The sequence below is a fragment of the Andrographis paniculata genome, unplaced genomic scaffold (genome assembly GCF_009805555.1).
Source record: "Andrographis paniculata isolate CXL003 unplaced genomic scaffold, ASM980555v1 Contig55END, whole genome shotgun sequence".
Classification (NCBI taxonomy): domain Eukaryota; kingdom Viridiplantae; phylum Streptophyta; class Magnoliopsida; order Lamiales; family Acanthaceae; genus Andrographis; species Andrographis paniculata.
Window position 1 is genome coordinate 3,986,442 of NW_026137590.1, and position 20,969 is coordinate 4,007,410.

A 20,969-nucleotide genomic window follows, 5' to 3' on the forward strand; every position below is an offset into this window, starting at 1 on the left:
ATATATTACGGGTGCTGATTTGAAAACCGTCCTGAAATTTCAAAATCAGCACCCTAACCGTTCCCTTGCTTTTGCTTTTATTTTTTTATTTTTAATTGCAATTCAGAAAGTTTTTCTTATTTGATTTAGTGAAATAGCCCATAAATAATTTAGTTAGTATTTGGTGTGTTTCTTTTCATGAATTTGGAAAAAAATTAGTTTGAATTTGGTATAAAAATAATGTTTGATGGGACGTTTTGTGAGAGAAAAAAATATATTTTTTTCAAAAAACACAGAGTTCAAATAGTCAAATTTAAAAAAATTTTACTAAAGAAATATACATTTTATGGGACTTTTAAACCGTAAATTTATCCCTTTTTATTGTTATACTTAATTTTAAAAATAAATAATTTTAATTTAGATATAAATATATATGTTTTATTTTATTTCATTTTATTTATACGGTAGAAAAAGAAAGCATTATGCGGACATGGAGAACCCCAAAGTAGTATTTCTTCATTGCCGGTGCTCTAATAAGTATACGACCAAAAAAAAAAAAAGTACTATTGTCAAACGAAGACACAGACGTATTTAATTTGTTTGATATTTTTTGAACTTTAGAGATTATTAATTTGTACTAATTTTCTAAAAAATATTATTAAATATATTTTTTATCTTACAAAATTTCACATTTGTTCGATGAAAATAGTCCCTAAATAAAAATTTTTCTCTGAAATGGTTATTTGGTTATGGACTCGCCAAACTGGCCCGCTGTTGCTGATGTGGCGCTGAAGCGGCTAACAATCATCGCCACATAGATTTCACGTCAGAGAAATGTGAAATTATTTTTTATTTTTTATTTTATAAAATGTCTTGGTAAAATATTTTTTAGTTCCGTATATGACCTCTTTTATCATTTTTAGGTCATTTAAATGAACTTTGTTTCAAAATAGTCATGCAAGTAAATTTTTTCCAGCTAAAATGATCATCCGACGTGACAATGATATATCAGTCGCGTCAGTGTCACGTCAGCAACGACTGCCAGTGTGGCGAGTCCAGCACCAGAGGATCATTTTAGCAAAATATTTTTACTTACGGAACTATTTTCAGACGAAGTTCACTTAGAGTCCTAAAATGATAAAAGGGTCAGACACGAGACTTAAAAAACAATTTATCCTATTTTAAATGAAAAATTAATTTTTAATATAATATAAAAAATAAAAAATAAAAAATAAATATTTGATTTAATATTATAAAAAAAATGAATAAATAATAAAAATCTTACAAAATCGTCCAAGCAAACACGCAACTTTTGATTAGATTCCAAGAAATAAATATATAACCCTAGGTTGCTAATACACTAGAGCAAACCCTAAACCTATTCGACCATTCAAAATTAACATGATAGAATGGGGCGACATTTACAATGTCGTGGTGGCGATCGCGCCGCTGTATACGGCGCTGATTTTAGGGTACGCCGCCGTACGGTGGTGGCGCGTCTTCGATCCGCCGCAATGCGAAGCCATTAACAAAATGGTCTGCTATTTCACTTACCCTCTTTTCGTCCTCGAATTCGCCGCCCACGTCGACCCTTTCAGAATGAACTTCCTCTTCATCGCCGCCGACGTCGCCTCCAAGGTCATCATCGCCGCCGTCCTCGCCTTATGGGCCAAGTTCCGCGGCGGCGGCGGAGGGTGGTGCTGGTTCATCACCGGATTTTCTCTCTCTACGCTCACAAATTCTCTCGTCGTCGGCGTCCCTCTCCTCAGGGCTATGTACGGCGCCGCCGCCGTCGACCTGGTGGTGCAGTCGTCGGTCTTCCAGGCGTTGGTGTGGCTCACTATTCTTCTGTTTGTCTTGGAGCTCCGGCGGACCAGCGGCGGCGGCGCCGCCGCCGCAGAAAATGGTGGTGATTATGACGATGACGATGAGAATGATTCAACGGCAGAGGACGAAGAGGATTGCCGGAGTAAATCCGGTGGAGAAGATGATCCACAAAAAAATCCGGCGGCAGCGACGGCGGCCGGCGTTAGGGTTTCGTTTTGGTACTTGATGAAGGAGGTTTGTGTGAAAATGGGGAAGAATCCGAATTCCTACGCCTGTTTGTTTGGGATCCTTTGGGCATTCTTGTCAAATAGGTAAGTCAACTTTTGTTTGATAATTTCAACTGTTACATAAATAAATACTCATTTAACATTTTAAATATATAATTATTTTTTAATATAATAATAATAAAAAAAAAAGTAAATAATACTTTCTCCGTCCCACATGATTTGTCCCTATTTTCTATTTTCGCCAGTCCTACATAATTTATCCTTTAATCATATTTTAAATTTTAAAATTTAAATTTTTTTAGTTTTAATTAAACTATTTAGTTATTTTAATCTTAATTTATAATTAATTTTTTACTATATAATAATTATTTTTACTAATAAATTTTTTAATTACTTATTAATTATATTTTATCTAAATTCTTATATCTATACGCGCATATTCTTGATATGAAAAATCCTTCCAAAACTCAGACAAAACACACCCTACATTTGAATAATAGATATTCTTGATTTATTTAAATAGTTTTAAAGTTATTAAATCAACTATTAATTTATTAATGTCTGAATATTAAATAAATAATTAAATAATTATTCAGGTGGCATTTTGGAATGCCAAGTTTAATGGAAGGATCCATTTTGATCATGTCCAGGGCTGCCACTGGAACTGCTATGTTTAGCATGGGTAAGTTATTTAGCTAATTAAATTGTTCCTAAATTCAATTTGATTCGATTTGATTTAAGCTCGTTCGTAAATATAAACGTTAAACAATATAAAAATACACTTGTTTTTATTTACAAACGAATTTGAATTTTGTTCGCAAATATTCGTTAAAATGATATATTTTCAAAGAATGTATGAAATTAAAAATTTTAAAATAAAATAAAATATCGTATGTATATGAATTAAAAATAAAATAAAATAGTAATAATCTTTTCTTGGTTTAATGAAAAAAAGGTCAAGCAAATAAGTTTGAACGAATTGAATACGAACACCACGAGATCATACAATAAAATTGCTTAATGAGTTGAGCTCGAAAACTACAAACAAATTCTAATTTTTAACGAATGAATACGAGTCTTATTCATTAAGCTTAAACAAACAACTATAAACACTTCAAATTCTGTTCAATTCGACTCATTTACAATTATTATAATTTTATGTTATGTTATTTATAAAATACGTAAATTTTATATTTCTTTTTATCACATTTGATGTTTAGTTTTATTTAAAGTATTATATTAAAGTTTTATTTATTTTTTTAAAAAATATTTATATCCTGTTTATTGCACATTATTCAATTTTTTATTAGTATTATTTTTTTTTTCTATTTGAATTGAAATCATATATCTGACATTGAAATATAATTTCATTCTTTTTGTATTTTACTATCTCTGACATAATTGAATGATGAAACTAATATTTGATGTGATATAAATGAATATTAATGTAATATTTGAATTTAAAATGATTTTTAATGTAATATAAAAATAATAAATAAAATTTTAGCTTAATACACTATCTTTTAGGATTTTTTTTTTTTTTTTTTTAATGGATAGTAAAAACTCGAATAAAAATTTACATACAAATAAAGTCAAGTTGTATAATTTTAGTATTTTAGAATCGATAATTTTTGTTGTTAGTTATTATTCCTTCCGTATGCCAAAATGATATCAATATTCTTTTTCTTTTTTTGTCCGCCACATTCTAATTTGTAGTAAAACATTTTATCCAACTATAATTTTATTACTATATTCTAAAAAATTATAGTATCAATTTTTTCATTATTTTTTAATTTACTATATATTTTTTATTAACTCATTAATAAATTTTCTATAGCACCTGACTATACTTTTTGCATATTCCATTTATATAAATTCATTATTTCTTAATTTTTGTGTTCAATTTTTAAAATGATGACTTTTTTTTTTTTTTTTTTTATCGGAAATTATTTCATGTAAAAAAGAAGTATAAGTAAAGGTAGTTTACAATGGACAAATCATTGCAATAAATTCACTTTATTTGTTAATTTTGCTAAAATTACTAATAAGATAAATTTAGCGGATATATTAAAAAAAAAACTAAGAATAAATTTGACAGACCATAATAGTATTATCTATTAAATATTAATCATTTATTTGTGTTTTAAAACCAAATAATTCCCAAGAGTCTTTTCTCATTAAATATTATCACATCCGTCGTCCAATTGTATGGTCATTTTACCGGACACAAATTTTTAAAAAATAAATAAATATATATTTTTTTTTACTAAAAATGAAACTTGAACAAATTTAGATAACTAACAACAAAAAAAAAAGAATGCGAAAATAAATTTGAACATTAAAAAAGAAATAATAAAATTATTTTTTATTTAAAACATTATATAAAAACATATTATTTATTTAATACTATTTTATCAAATATTTATTTTATTTTAAATTTTGTATTATACTATACAATAAGTTAAAGTATAAGCATGTACTTATTTGATGGGTTTTTTTTTTAATTAAATATTATACTATATTTTATAAAAATAACGAAAATAAATAAATAAATAATAATAATAATAATAATAATATTAATGAATGCAGGGTTGTTCATGGCATTGCAAGAAAAAGTGATAGCCTGTGGAGCAAGTCTCACAGTAGTTGGATTAGCACTTAAATTTATTCTGGGCCCACTCGCCATGGCCATTGCTTCTCTAGCCGTTGGATTGCACGGCGACGTCCTACGTGTCGCAATCATACAGGTGCACTTTCATTAATTTATCACACATTTTATATATATATATATTTATTTATTTATTAGCATATAAATCAAACGACTGTTTTTTTTTTTTTTTTTTCTAACACAGATTTTTATTATTCATATTTTTTTGAAAAAGAAATATCAAATTAAATATTTTTTTTTATATTATATTTTAAATTTATTTATATTCAAAATATTTCATCAACTTTTATTTATATAATATGAAACAACTATTCAATCTTAGATTATTACTATTAAAAAATCCAAATCCAAAAATTAAAATCGACAAACAAACACACCAAAGTGACAAAAATCATCACAGTCCATAGCGTCTAGATATATTTGTAAGCTTTTTAAATTTGTTTTGAACATAAGAAAAATATTTAGGGTGTCTTATTTTGGAGGATTTTTCCGGATTTTCACTATTCATCTAATTTTTTTTTAAAATATCAAATCAAACACTTATTTTTTTATTTTTATATTATACTAAAAATTAATTTTACATTCAAAATATCACAAAACATCTATTTATATCACATCATACAATTATTACAATTCAAAATTTTTACTATTTAAATCACAATTCAAAATCCAAACTCCCGAGCAAACACTCCCTAAGTATAAAATGAATGTTTGATATGATGTAATCCCTTCGTTTCAAAACTAGTCTTATTTGGATTGGACCCAAGATTGAAGTAATATTGATACTATATTGATATTTAGTAAAAACATATAAATAAAAGACTTTTTTGCTCATGTGGACGTATTAGTGTAAAAAGTAATGATATTTGTATAATAATAATAAAAAGGTAAGGATAATTTTATAGTGATGTAAATATTTATAGAAATGAGACTATTGTTTCAGGACGAACAAAAATGTTAATCAAAATTATTATATTGAGACGGAGAGAGTATATATTTAATAATGTAAAATCATTTCTGATGTATATTTATAAGAAAAAAGATTTTAATAAATTATAAGAAAATAAGTAAATATAGCCTTAGGATTATTAGTATTATTATTCTTATTATTTTGGAATGAAGTATTTGTTTTGCTTAATTATATAATTTAATTATAAAAAAATAGTATAATTGAACTTTCCAATCTTTTTTTTTTCTTTTTTTTTTTTTTTTTTAAATATATTTTCAAATTCGCTTAATTTGTAAAAAAAAAAAAAAAAAAAGAAGTATACATTCAAAATTCATTTTTTATACTATTAATTTAGGGGTTAGTTTTGACAATAAAAAAGTAAGAAAAATAATTGATGTGATATATATATATATATTGTATATAATATTTTGAATATAATCTATTTAAATTATAAAAAAATTTGGTGAATAATGTGAAAATATTTTTGAAAAAATAAATAACTAGAATGTTGCCACTAAATTTGATTTGTTTTTTGAACTAAAATGTATTAGACAAATCTAACATGCCCAATATTATATATAGATATAATAAGGATGTGATTTTTGTGTGTGTGTGTGTTTTAAAATTAAGAAAAAAAAAATTAAGGTGAAATAATTGTTAAATATCATGATTTAAATAAAAAAAAAATGAAATTGCATTAAAAATATCCAAAGCAAACAAACCATAAATTATTTTTTGGATTTGTTTCTTTTATATATATTTTTACTATTTAATCTTATAATGAAAATTTACTGCTTCTTAATAGAAAATATTAAATTAAATAATTAGAATCGGATCCGAACCAACAAAATTTATTATATTGTTCAATCATAACAACATTATTGATTTATACCATATATAAGAATCGAATTTGATTCTTTCAAAATGCTACCGATCAACAACAACCATTAAATAAATATTATTCTTATGTCCTCTCTCTCTCTCTCTCTCTGTCTCTCTCTCTCTCTCTATATATATATATATATATAATATATACACATAGAGCTGTTAAACGAAAAGTCGGCTCGGTTCGGCTCGATTCGACTTGGTTAAAGCTTGTTCGCGAACGTTAACGAGTCTAGCCGAGCCGAACAATATAAACAAACTCGTTTGGTTAACGAACGAGCCCGGACTTTGTTCGCGAACGTTCGTTTAAATAATATATTTATTATAAATATTATATATACATATAAAATTATAAATTATAAATAAATAAAATATTAATTTAAAATATATAAATAAAATAATTTTAAATTTTCTTAATAATTTATATATAAATTTTAAAAAATAAGACAAATTAGCTCGAACGAACTCGAACGAGCTTAATCGAGTCTAAACGAGCCGAACACGAACACGAGCTCAAACAACAAAAATTCTTAACGAGCCGAGCTCGAACACTACGAACGAGCTCAAAAGCTTAACGAACGAACACGAACCTTGTTCGCGAATGCTAACGAACACTTAAAATTTGACTCGGCTCGACTCGACTCGGATCGTTAACAGCTCTATATATATATATATATGTGAAACTATGATTTTAATTTGTAGAACATATATCTCTTATTATAGAGTCTCATTTGTTTACTTGTCAGGTTTTACACTTGATTTTACTATTTTAACTTTTTTTTTCTTCAAATATATCAAATCAAACACCCAATTTTTATTTATTTTATTACACTAAAATCTAATTTTACGTTCAAAACATCACATCAACACATTTATATCACATCAAACAATTATTTCAATTCAAAATTTTACTATTCAAAATCAAAACAAAAAATTATAACCTCACAAGTAAACATAATTTTTGAAAACTTTGAAATTTAAGAAAATTTGAAAAATAATTAAAAATTAATATAATTGATGTGATCTTTTATAAGAATAATTAAATATTTCATATAATATTTATATCTTTTTTTAAATAAAGACCTTTTAAATTGATTCCATATTTCGTTTCTATTGGACTTTTTAAATATAATTGTATAATTTTGTTAATAGTATCTTAATAAATGATATTTTGAATAGTAAAATTAGAAAGTATGTATGCCAATAAATAATTACGCCCACAAGTTCCTATCATTTTAGGTTTTTTTTTTTTTTTTTTTTTATCTGTTTGTTAAATTTATCTAATTACTTATTAAAGTAAAAAAATTCAGTATTTAATTATTACATTCTATTCACCACTAATTTACTATAATTGTCGGTATAGGTGTTTGAAATTATCAAATTTCGATTTACCGATCGAATTTGAATTAAATTCGAAAATTCAAATTCGGTAATTTGGTGATTCTGATGATATTCAGATATGCCGAATTCAATATTTTCAAAATTTATTTGAATTTAATTTTACCATTTTTTAATTCGGATTTATCGATTCTGAATTCAAATAATTATTTTATTTAATATTATATATACATATATTTTATTTTTCAAAAAATTATTTTATGTAATACTAAATTACCAAACTTAAAAAATTTATAATTTTATATAATTTTATTTAATTCATATTTAATTATATTAGTATAATATTTTAAATAAATTAATAAATTTGAATCATCATAATTCAAATTTATTATGTTTATATTGAATTCGGTCAATTCGATAATTACTGAATTCAAATTAAGTTTGAATTGAAAAACTGAAATTGAATTTGGTCGGAATTTTATTTTATTTTTTTTTATAAATTTCCGAAAAAATCGAATTCAAATATCCGAATTACCAATTTCGATTTCGATTGACATTCTTATTGTCACTATATTTATTGCATTCTTTCTTCATTCCACTTAATTACTAATTATATTTTCAAAAAATATTCTCAATTACTTATTTTACTTATTTTATTTTTTTAATATAATATTATTTTTGCAATCTACGTCTCAACTCCAATATGGTCTAATTTTTGCGGAAAAAAGAAATATAAAATTATAATATACCAAATTAAAATTTTTAATATAATATTCATTTTTTGAATTTATGTGCCCAGCTCAATGGAGGCTAATTTTTGTGAACAAATGAGTATAAAATTAAAACATACCAAATAAAAAATAATAACAAAAGATTTTGATGGCATGAATGTATTGTAGTCCATCAATTTGTAGGGTGTGTTTGGTTTGTAGTTTTTTTTTTTTTTGAATAGTGATTGGCATGTAATTTTTGGTGAGAAGAAATAGTAATATATATTTATAGAAATTATAAAAATTGAATAGTAAAATTTCGGCCAAAAAATTGCGAAAAAAACCCTATTATTTATTATTATTATTGAAATCAAGAGATAAAGGAGAAGGACGAGTTAAGGAATAGATGTCAATTAAGAAAATAGGAAATTACATATGCATAATTTATTAATTTTACCGAATAATTGAACTTTGTATTATTAAAATGGCTCACAAAATCAAAAATTAGTGCATATAATTATTAAAAAAATGTATGTTTTACATGTATATTGTCATTAGTATAAATGTAAGCTATAATAATTCAAATTTTTAAGATTGTTACATATGTTAAAACTACATGTAAAATTTACATAAAAAAAAAAAAAAAGAAAAAAAAGAGTAGTGATGTATTGTTACTTACACACAATATGCAATTTAATTATTAAATAATTAATTAATGTTATATGCATGTATTATTTGATTCAGGCAGCACTTCCACAGTCGATCACCTCATTTATCTTCGCCAAAGAATATGGACTGCATGCAGATGTTCTCAGCACAGCGTGAGTACTTATTATTATTATTATTATTATTAAATATCTGGAGAATTAATATGTACTTCATTCTTTATACATAATTTGATCATATTTTTTATTTTCGTCTGTCTCACATAATTTATTTATTTTGTTTTTTGGAAAATAATTATATATTTTTATAGTATCTTAAATTTCTTAATTTATAATATTTTTAATGATAATTAAATTAATTAATTATTTTAATCTTAATTTATAATTATATGTATCATACAATAGTTATTTTTACTTATATATTTTTTTAATTATTTACTAATTATATAATTGTTTAGATTAAATTTCCGTATCTACATAAAACCGGATAACTAAGATGGAACAGAGGGAGTATAATTATGTATTGGTTTTATTTTTTTTAGTTTGAGCTTTTATCGACGTTAAGTATAAAAAAATGTGTCGTTGACAAAAAAATTATATTTTGCATTGAATAATTAATTTTTAATAGACAATATATATTATACTTTATGTGAATATATATATATATATATATTATTGTTTATAATATTAATTGATAAGTGTGTCAAAATTTGTTTGTTGGAAGAACACAATGTTTTACTTATTACATTTAATTATTAGGATTCTTTAATTATGTTACTTTTTTTTTTTTTTTGAAAAATAAAAAACATTTTTGTTGTTTTGGATTGTTAAAAACATAAAAAAAAAAAAAAAAAATTGAGTGAAAAATATATGTTGCATCTTATAGATATAGACATCGAATGTAATGTTTTTTTATTTGTATTATAAATAACTTTTCAATATAATTTTCTTTTAAAAAATATATAATTTTCTTTTAAAAAATAAACTGTGGGTTTTGAAGGTGATGCTTTTTAATAATATATATTTTCTTATGAATACTATAAAAACAATAATACTTCCTCCGTCCCGTAGAAAGATTGTTATTTACTTTTTTTCACGTAAAATTTTTAATATTTAGTATTATATTAAGTTGTAGTGAAAACATAAAAAATGGGTACAGTGTACTTAGATATCTTTTGAATTATTTCAATGATAAAAAAAAAAAAATTAATATTATGATTATTTTAATTCAATGAGATTTTTTTAATACTTCTTCCGTCCAATAAAGAAATATCCATTTGCTTTTTGCACGTAGTTTTAGAAATATTAGTATTATATTGGGATATAATAGGAATAAAGTATAAATAACTAAAATAACTTTATTAGTATGTGTGATATAAAAATAATGACATTTGCGCAATATATTGTAAGTTGTAAGGGTATTTGTAATGTTAGGTAGATAGTACAGTTACTAAAAAAAAAAGGAAATGGATACTTTGTTATTGGACGGAATAAAATGGAAAAATAGATACTTTGTTATGTAACGGAAAGAGTATAACATTTTGAATTCAAATAATGTATAATTTTTTTATTTTTTCAGGGTTATCTTCGGCATGTTCGTGTCCCTCCCTGTGCTAGTAGGTTATTATGCAATTCTGGAATTTGTTCACTAATTGATACTCCCTCCATTGTGGAATTAGTCCATTTTCTTTTGGATACACAACATAAGAAATATTGTATTAGATAGTTAATTAGTTTGATTAATGAATGTAATAAAGTATTATATTAAATATTTTTTATTTGATAAAATGTAAATTGAAAGTTAAAATATTTTTTATTTTAACTTTTAAATATTGAATTTTTTATTTACTGAAATTATTTAAAAATAATAATAATTGTATTTATTGTAAATCAATACATGCATTTAGATGATAATAATAATAATAATAATAATAATAATAATAATAATAATAATAACTTAAATGTAATTTATACAATAATAAATGTAATAACAAAAATTTTATATAAGCAGTACATAAATTTTTTCAAATTTGGTTGTTAGAAATAGTTCGTTATGACATACCAACTTTAATATCACATCGTATATGGTACCAACATCTTTTGTATAATATTTTACCGTACCAATACCGTACAAATATTTTGGTATACCTAATTTGTGAATAAAAAATAATGAATTGCAGAAGTAACATGCATACTCGTAAAAAAAATACCTAAAATTTTCAAAATTTCAAAATTTCGGTACGATATGAATTATTTTGTATGATAATGATATACAGTTAAATATTTTCAGTATATATAGATAATGAAAAAAAAAAAATCGGTATTGTTGTATATATTGATTATTCGATACAATATCGATATCATTTTTTAATAAACAAAAAAATTTGGTTTGTTATACAATATATTTCGATATTTTTGGTATATTGTCTCAAACCATCTCTAACTGATCAACTGTATACACGGTATTAGAATATAATATTTTACGTTAAAATACCAAAATTAAAAATAAGTTTGTAATTTTGCATGATAAATAGGTTCTATTTTATATATTTTTGAACATAAAAAAAATCAATATCAAATCTCATTTTTAATTAATTTTTCAGCCATAAAATTCCAAACCAAACATCATTATTTATTATATATTACATTAAAATTTAATTTAAAAAAATTAAAATTTAATGAATATTTATTTATATCATATTAAATATTTATTTTATTTTTATTATTCAAAATTTTAGCCAACTTCTAAATTTACAAATAACAAATAATGAAACTAAAGATATTAGTAAGTTAAAATATAGTTAAGTTTTTTAATTTGAAATATTAGTTATTAATTATTATTATAATAGGAAGGTGGACTAATTTCTTGGAACGGATAAAAAAAAAAATTAACTAATTTCGTGGGATGGAGGAAATAGTATTTAAAAAAAAATTAATAAAAAAATGAAAAATCATATTGCCTATATATATATAGATATGATATACATATATGATTGTTGGGTGCGAGAGTAAAGTCGCTCCCAAAATATTTCAACAACAATGAACAAACAAAGGGTTTGTTTATATTTGAAATTTATATGAGGTATAGAGAATTATGTAAATAATATAAAAAATAATATTTTTATTTTGAATGTAGAATGTTGTGAGATAATAAAATAATATAATATTATATATATTGAAAATTGTGTCGAAAAAAATATTAATCGAAATAACAAACTTGTTGTGAAATTATATACGAATCGAACACTTGTAATTTACTCAAAGACATTCAGCAATTAAACGAACCTAAAGAATCTTTTATTATATCGAAATCAAAGATGCTCGGACTTAGTTATACCCAAATATATCAACCGAACCAACGCAAACACTCAACCTCGACCCAAACCACAAACGACATCCACGGAAACACACAATCACGCTAACCAAACCACAATCTATGGAAACACTAACATTCTAGGTCTAATTGCATCACGAACAATCAATATACACCGCGAATAACCAAAACAGACCCGAATCAAGAAAGAAAACCGATGGAAAGCTTTAGAACACATCGAATGTCAAAGCGCACTATCGAAGCTCAAGATTCGCCGGTTAGATCACCGGAAAGCACACCAGGAAGATCGATCGAAGAGCGCCGTCGCGAGGGTAGGGTTTTTAGAGAGAGACAGATCGCAATGAGAGGAACAGACTGAACCCGGTTCAAGAGAAGAGCCAATATATATATATAAGGCTTAAGCTCATATCCAACGGCCCAGATCAATTCCCTCAATCCAACGGCTACTTTCACATCTCAACATAATCGGGGTCAGGTCGCGGGTACTTGATCCGGGTTTCGGATGGGCGGGTCGGATTGGAGTGTTCCGGTCCTCCAATTGTCACAGGCCCAAAATCATCACAAATCTCCACCTTTTTGGGCTGGAGACTATACCAAATACGGGTGTCATCACAGTCCGAGCATTCAATGATTTCAGTCTTTTAACCTGCGGACTCATTAACGTGATTAGTATTCACAAATTTTAATCACAAAAAAAAAAAGAAGTTTACAGCAGTAACATAAAAGAAAAAGAAAAACAGTGTGTTTGGTAACTTAAAACACAGAATTTTAAGTTCTACAGTTTTTACAAAATTCTAATCAAAAGTATCGATATACATTGTTTTCTTACACAAATTGAATTTTGTTACCGACAAAACCTTTGTTCCCATATCCGTAAGGTTGTATTCGGAAGGAATTTTTTCAAGTTTTAAAAGACCTTTAGACACAACATCTCGAATAAAATGATATCTAACATCTATGTGTTTGGTGCGATCATGAAAAACTAGATTTTTACAAAGTTGAATCCCCGATTGACTATCCGAAAACACTGTTACTTCATTGTTCAAGTATTTTAGTTCATTTAAAAGTCCTTTTAGCCATAGTGCTTCTTTTAAAGCTTCGGTAATTGCAACATATTCCGACTCCGTCATAGAAAGAGCCACAATATGTTGTAATTGCGACTTCCAACTAATGCAAGAACCACATAAAGTAAACAAGTAAGATGTAGTAGACTTCCTAGTATCCCTATCGTTCACATAATTTGAATCAACATAGCCAATCAAGTTAATATCATGCACATGTCTACCAAACACCAGACCTATGTCTAAAGTACCCACCAAATACCTAAAAATACACTTAAGAGCATTCCAATGTTCTACACCCGGGTTAGCCATGTATTGACTTAAACAACTAATAGCATATGCTAAATCAGGTCTACTACACAACATCAAATACATGATAGAGCCTATGGCATTAGAGTAAGGAATATTCTTCATATAAACCACATCATTTTCAGATTTAGGGCATTGCTCTTTTGACAAAATGAAGTTAGATGCGAGAGGGACATATGAGGGTTTTGCATCACACATAGAAACTTTTTTCAGAGTTTTTCTAATATAAATGGACTGATTTAAAACAAGTTTTCTTTCCTATTTCTCACTATATTCATGCAAAGAATTACTTTTGTATCCCCTAAATATTTCATATCAAATTTCTTGCTTAAGCAATCTTTCACATGATTTATTGTTTCCAAACTATGACCCATTAACAACACATCATCAACATATAACAGCAAGAAAACCGGATGCTTACATGCTGTTTTAAAATACAAACAATAGTCAAATTTACTTCTAGTGAATTCCAAAGATTTCATACATTCATCAAATTTAAGATTCCATTGTTTAGGAGATTGTTTTAACCCATAAAGTGATTTCTTTAAAAGACAAACATGATTTATTTTATTTTTATCAAGATAATCCTTCGGTTGTCTCATATATATCTTTTCAAACAAATCACCATGTAAAAATGATGTTTTTACATCTAATTGTTTCAACTCCCAATTAAAATAAGCAACCAAAGCAAGCATGACATGTATAGTGGTATATTTAACAACAGGAACAAAAATCTCATTGTAATCTATCTCCTCTTTTTTAGTATAACATTTTGCAACTAATCTTGCCTTAAACCTAACTCCATTTTCATATTGTTTTACCTTGTAAAGACATTTACAATCAACTATAAACCCATTAGGCAACCTAGGAACTAACTCCCACGTGTTATTGTCCCTTAAAGACTTAATCTCTTCATTAATTGCCTTAACCCATTCCTTTTATGTTTTGATTACATTGTCTCATTATATGACTTTGGTTCATTTCCATCTAATGACTCAAACACATTATAAGGAAATTGATCAATATCAAAATCATTAAACCTAGGGGGCTGTCTAATATTCCTTCTACTTCTATCCCTAGCAAGTTGATAATTTTCTAGATTTTGATTATCGATTTCAGCATTTTCAGAATCAATTTCAACATTTTCATAATCAATTTCAAACATTTTCAGAATCTGAATTACCATCCAGATTCTGCCTTTCAGGATCAGTCCCCATGGACTGATCTAAAAATTCAGAAACAGTCTGCTCACCCACTCCAGGTTCATTACTATTTAGTTCATAGCGATGATGCTCCACCTTATTTTAAGTGTTGCTAGGAGCACTATTAATAACAACTTCCTCATTTAAGGACTGTTTTGTTGTTAAACAAGGCATGTCATGTTCATTGAATATAACATCCCTACTTACAAAAGTTTTAAAACCTGGTTTAGAAGTTACCCATAGCCTATATCCCTCAACTCCATCGGGATAACCTAGAAATACACATTTCTGAGCTCTAGGCTCTAACTTGTCATTGAAAACACGCAAAAAGACTGAACAACCAAACAATGAGTTCCCAAGATATCAAAGGTTTCAAAAATCCAGTGAATAGAAAAACAAGCCCTACAGCTCTGACACCAATTGTTTTGAAATTATATACGAATCGAACACTTGTAATTCACTCAAAGACATTCAGAAATTAAACGAACCTAAAGAATCTTTTATTATATCGAAATCAAAGATGCTCGGACTCAGTTATACCCGAATATATCAACCGAACCAACGCAAACACTCAACCTCGACCCAAACCACAAACGACATCCACGGAAACTCACAATCACGCTAACCAAACCACAATCTATGGAAATGCTAATATTCTAGGTCTAATTTCATCACGGACAATCAATATACACCGCGAACAACCAAAACAGACTCGAATCAAGAAAGAAAACCGATGGAAAGCTTTAGAACATGTTGAACGTCAAAGTGCACTATCGAAGCTCAAGATTCGCCGGTCAGTTCACCGGAAAGCACACCAGGAAGATCGATCGAAGAGCGCCGTCATGAGGGTAGGGTTTTTAGAGAGAGACAGATTGCGATGAGCGAAACAGACTGAACCCGGTTCAAGAGAAGAGCCAATATATATATATATATATGTATATATATAAGGCTTAAGCTCAGATCCAACGGCCCAGATCAATTCCCTCAATCCAATGGCTGTCTTCACATCTCAACATAATCGGGTCGGGTCGCGGGTACTGGATCCAGGTTTCGGATGGACGGGTCGGGTTGGAGTGTTCCGGGCCTCCAATTGTCACAGGTCCAAAATCATCACAAAACTCAAAATAATTTGTGGTGAGAATCCAATCAAGGGTGCACTTAGTTTTAAGTTCAAAGGTGTAGTTATTATTATTATTATTATTATTATTATTATTATTATTATTTTTAAAGTTCAATGTTACCGAGTTTAGTAAAAAAGAAATATATATTTGATTAAAATTAATTTAATTTTTTAAAAAAATTATATTTCAAAGGATATTGGTTATTGATGTTATTTTATAGAAAATAATTTTTTTTTTTGATTTATTATTTTTTTGAATGTAGAGGGGATTCGGTAACTTCACACATAGAAAATCAACCTAGATATAATTTTGATATAGACACGAACATAGAGCTTTGTTCCTTCTCGAATTATGTCGGACTAGTTTCGATGTTAATATCGAATCGGAAGATCTAACCGTTGGATCAGACTGAAATTTGAGTATGTTGTTAGGGACATCATGGAGTAAATTATGAATGGTGGCGATTGTGATAAGACCTTTAGATCATTGAGTATTTTGGTCTGAACGGAAGGGTACTGATTGTGATTTTTCTATTTCACTCATATATTCGTTGACAAAATTGGTGTTATATCTTGTGAGTTGGAACTTTGGTTGATTTTTGTGTTGAACGATTTGTACCCCTTTTTTATTATAGTGGGGATTTTGTGGATTTCGGTCCCGTGGTTTTTACTTCTCACATCGAGGAGGTTTTCCACGTAAAATTGCTTGTGTCCTTGTTGATTGGTTGTATTACTTCTTTCGGCGTAATTATTCTATTGTTATTGTTTCCTACTAGATTTACACAAGAGGGATAATTCGTACTTTACGAGTATTTGTACCATCACTTTTATGCTTCATCCGCCTTGAATCAATGTATTCGTTTATTTGTTTGGATTCTTCCGAAATCAATGTATCTATTTTATTCTTTAGTAGTTGTATCTTTCTTATAATTTAAAGAAATTGCTACCACTTTCATATTATTATGAAAATGTCATTATTATTATTTAACAAATTTGTTTTCTTTCATTTTTTTTGAGGGATAAAATTATGTGAGTTATTTTGTGTTTTGGTTTTGTTGAGATATTTTAAATATTCAATTTTAGATTTAGTAGATTTATATTTAGATTTGGTCTTATCTATAAATTAGATTACTTAATTTGAGTTTATCGAGTCTGTTTTGTATTGCCAATATATAGACCCTTTTTTTTATAATAAAAAATACAATTTTATTATTTTTTCTCAAAATTTCTAATTTTTTTTATGTGAAATATAAAAATTATGAAAATAATATAAAACTAATAATTATGTACATATTAATTTTGTTTTAGAAATCTTTTATTTTTTTATTTTTTATTTTTTATTTTTGTAAAGAAACAAAACCATTATCTTCTAATACTTCTCTTATAGTACATATATAATATAATATTTCAAAATTTATGCCGAAAATATGAACGATTATATACATTCCATACGATGGAGTATAAGATAGATAAATATAAAAACTATACATATTTATACATAGTATAAATTAGTTAATAAAAGATAAAAAATAAATAAAAATTCTAATATATATAAATATATTTATTTATTTAGAAGAGTGATAAAAATATGACATTACATTTGGATTACACTTTAAAATTTTGCAAAAATACTTTTAACTATTTTTTTTATTTTTTACTTTTTTTACTTTTTCAATAAACTATTTATTTTTCTTAATCTTTGCGCCAACTTCAAATATGCTAATTTTTGCGGACGAAGGAAGTATAATATATTATATATATTGAGAATTGTGTCGAAAAAATTAGTCGAAAGGGCAAACTCAAAATAATGTGGTGAGATTACAATCAAGGATGCGCTTAGTTTCAGGTTGAAAGGTGTGAGTGTTAGAATATGAAACTGAAATTCTCTATTTCAATCATAAGAATACGTACATATTTATAGTGATATACAAATCATCTAAATAAGACAAGAATTCAACGAATCTCTTAAATAAAATAACTACCATAAATATAATATATTACTTCTAAATATATTTTAACACCCCTCATCTAACTCAAGATATGATAGAACAAACTTGAGTTTGTCAGAAGTGACCGAAAAAGATATAGCCGAGATTTTTCACGTACGAATTTGAATTCGCCAAGATTGACTGAAAGTGTTGTAGTCGTCCATTATATTAGAGTCAGAAGTAGAACTCTTAACACTGTTAGAGTTGGAAACAGGACTCGCTCGCTCGCTCACAACAGAACTAGAGTCGAAAATAGGACTCACTCACTCTATAAAGCTAGAGTCGGAAAAAACACTCGCTCACTCACAACAGAGATAGATTCGAAAACAGAACTCCCTCGCTCTCAATAAAGTTAGAGTCGAAAACAAGACTCTCAACGACGTTAGAGTTTAAAGTAGACTTTGTCAGTAGAGTAGTAGAGACGGTGACGACATGAAAATAACAACATGATCGTAATAAAAGCAAATACATTAATAAAATATAAAAATATATACATGATATAACGGGTAATGGATGTACCCGGAGAGAATTTGGCTCTGATACCATGTTAGAATATGAAACTGAAATTTCTATTTCAATCATAAGAATACATACATATTTGTAGTGATATACAAATCATCTAAATAAGGCAAGAATCCAACGAATCTATTAAATAAAATAACTACCATAAATATAATATATTACTTCTAAATATATTTTAACAGTGGGTTTTTTTTTTTTTTTTTAAGTTCGATATTATGGAGTTTAGTAAAAAGAAATATATATTTGACTAAAATAAATTTAACTATTTCAAAAAATTATATTTCAAAGGATATTGATTATTGATGTTATTTTGTAGAAAACAAATTTTTATGCTTATCTGCCCTAAATCAATGTCTTCGTTTTTTCATTTTGATTGTTCGGAAATCAATGTATTTCTTTTCTTCTTTAGTAGTTGCACTTCTAGTATAATTTAAAGAAACTTATACAACTTACATATGATTACAAAAATGACATTATTATTATTTAACTATTTTTTTAGGATAAAATTAGGGGTGTGTTTATTTGGAGTTTGGATTGGATTTGAATTTATAATGGGTTTGAGATTTTGTATTTCTTTAAGATTATAGGTTTGGTTTGAGTTTGAAGGATTTTGATGTGTATTGATTGGATAGGTAAAAAATCTAATGATATAAATGTAAATTATAATAAATTTATAAAATTAATAATGGTGTAATTAAATTTAACGATTTAATTATTTGATAAAAAAAGTCTCAAATCAATCCAAACACACTATCAACGGAGACTATGTATGTATCCTATATATATATATATGTATAATGTATATATATAGAGCTGACCTGTCGCGCGGTCAATCAAATATTTCACCTAATCCGTGATCACAATTTAATGTAATACAGGGGAAGGGATCGTCTCCACGGGGATTGTGTGATTCACTCTTTCATGTTCTAATGCAGTAAATAAAGGGGGAATTTTCTTTTATTATCTAATGAAAATAAAATAACAAAGCAATTAAATTAAGGGGAACTGATTATCAAGGGGATGCCTGGATCAAGGGATGATGCAGTTATGACACTTGTGTTTTATCATTAATTTAATAAAGTTAATTCTTATTAAAGTATCAATAAATTGGTTATAGTTATCAACAAGTTCTGACAACCAATTTTTCCTTACAATGTAGGTAATTAAGGTACGACCGTTAACTACCCCTAATTAAGCAAATAAACCTAACTTGCGCCCATAAGAATATTGTCTAACCGCATTGTAATCTAGAAAAACCCAATTCAAAATAATTACTACCTAGGATGAGCAATTAGATTTGATTGTCTAACCCCCGGGAATGAACTATTCAACCCGGTTATCACCTATTCAAGTGCGAATACAATTACGGATATTCTACCTGAATTGACTTTAGATTATCAGACTAATTTAAATATCGGTACCAAAATATTCAATCAATCTAACAATCACAAACGCTATTATCAGAATTAGACGAATATTGATAATAAAAAAGAACTCTTATAAAGAAAATCAAGAATCTCCAAAACAAAAGAAACAAAACATTATCACCCCTCAAACCAGAAAAGTATCTACTCCATAATCAAATAATAAAGAACAAAAGTGAAAGATAAAGTCATAGTGGGAGGGGGAAATCTTCTCTGTCGATTTGCTCCTGCGCGATCTATGAATCTGTTAGTCTCCTGCTCCTGTGTGTTTCTGCCCTATCCGTCCTCCTCTTTTGAAACGTATGATCCTTCCTTTTATTTAATGTTTACCCTAATTATTTTGTAGATGGGCTTTTGGGCCTTTAATTAATTTTATTTCATTTTTCTACCAATTATGCCAAATTTAATATTTGCCCTCTGCACACAGCAAATAAACAATTCGCATATAAATTAGGTAGAATCCAATCAAAATCACCCAAATATCGCATATGATATGAATATAAAACGCATGCGATTTCTAACTATCAATTCTCCCCACACCTAGATCATGCTTGCCCTCAAGTATAAATTCGAAATAAGCCAAAGAAATCGCAGGCAACTCGATATGACAAGAGGATCCAACACAACCAATTCAATCCGAATTTTAACACATCAAGCCAACTCAACCTCACAAGATAAAGTGTTTTCTCACATGCTCTCTGAAGGAATTAAATGTATAATTGGCTCAATACTCAGGTAGTGCAACAAAAGATTATCCTATA

General features: G+C 26.8%; 1 protein-coding gene across 1 annotated transcript; it reads left to right on the top strand.

Annotated features, from left to right (window-relative positions):
• The first annotated feature begins 1,361 nt into the window (after positions 1 to 1,361).
• LOC127256374 (auxin efflux carrier component 5) lies at positions 1,362 to 11,037 on the top strand. Its single transcript, XM_051282352.1, has 5 exons — positions 1,362 to 2,117; positions 2,630 to 2,715; positions 4,623 to 4,780; positions 9,328 to 9,404; positions 10,828 to 11,037. The coding sequence occupies exons 1-5, from the start codon at positions 1,381 to 1,383 to the stop codon at positions 10,898 to 10,900; spliced, it is 1,131 nt and encodes a 376-aa protein (XP_051138309.1). The 5' UTR covers positions 1,362 to 1,380; the 3' UTR covers positions 10,901 to 11,037.
• The last annotated feature ends 9,932 nt before the right edge of the window (positions 11,038 to 20,969 follow it).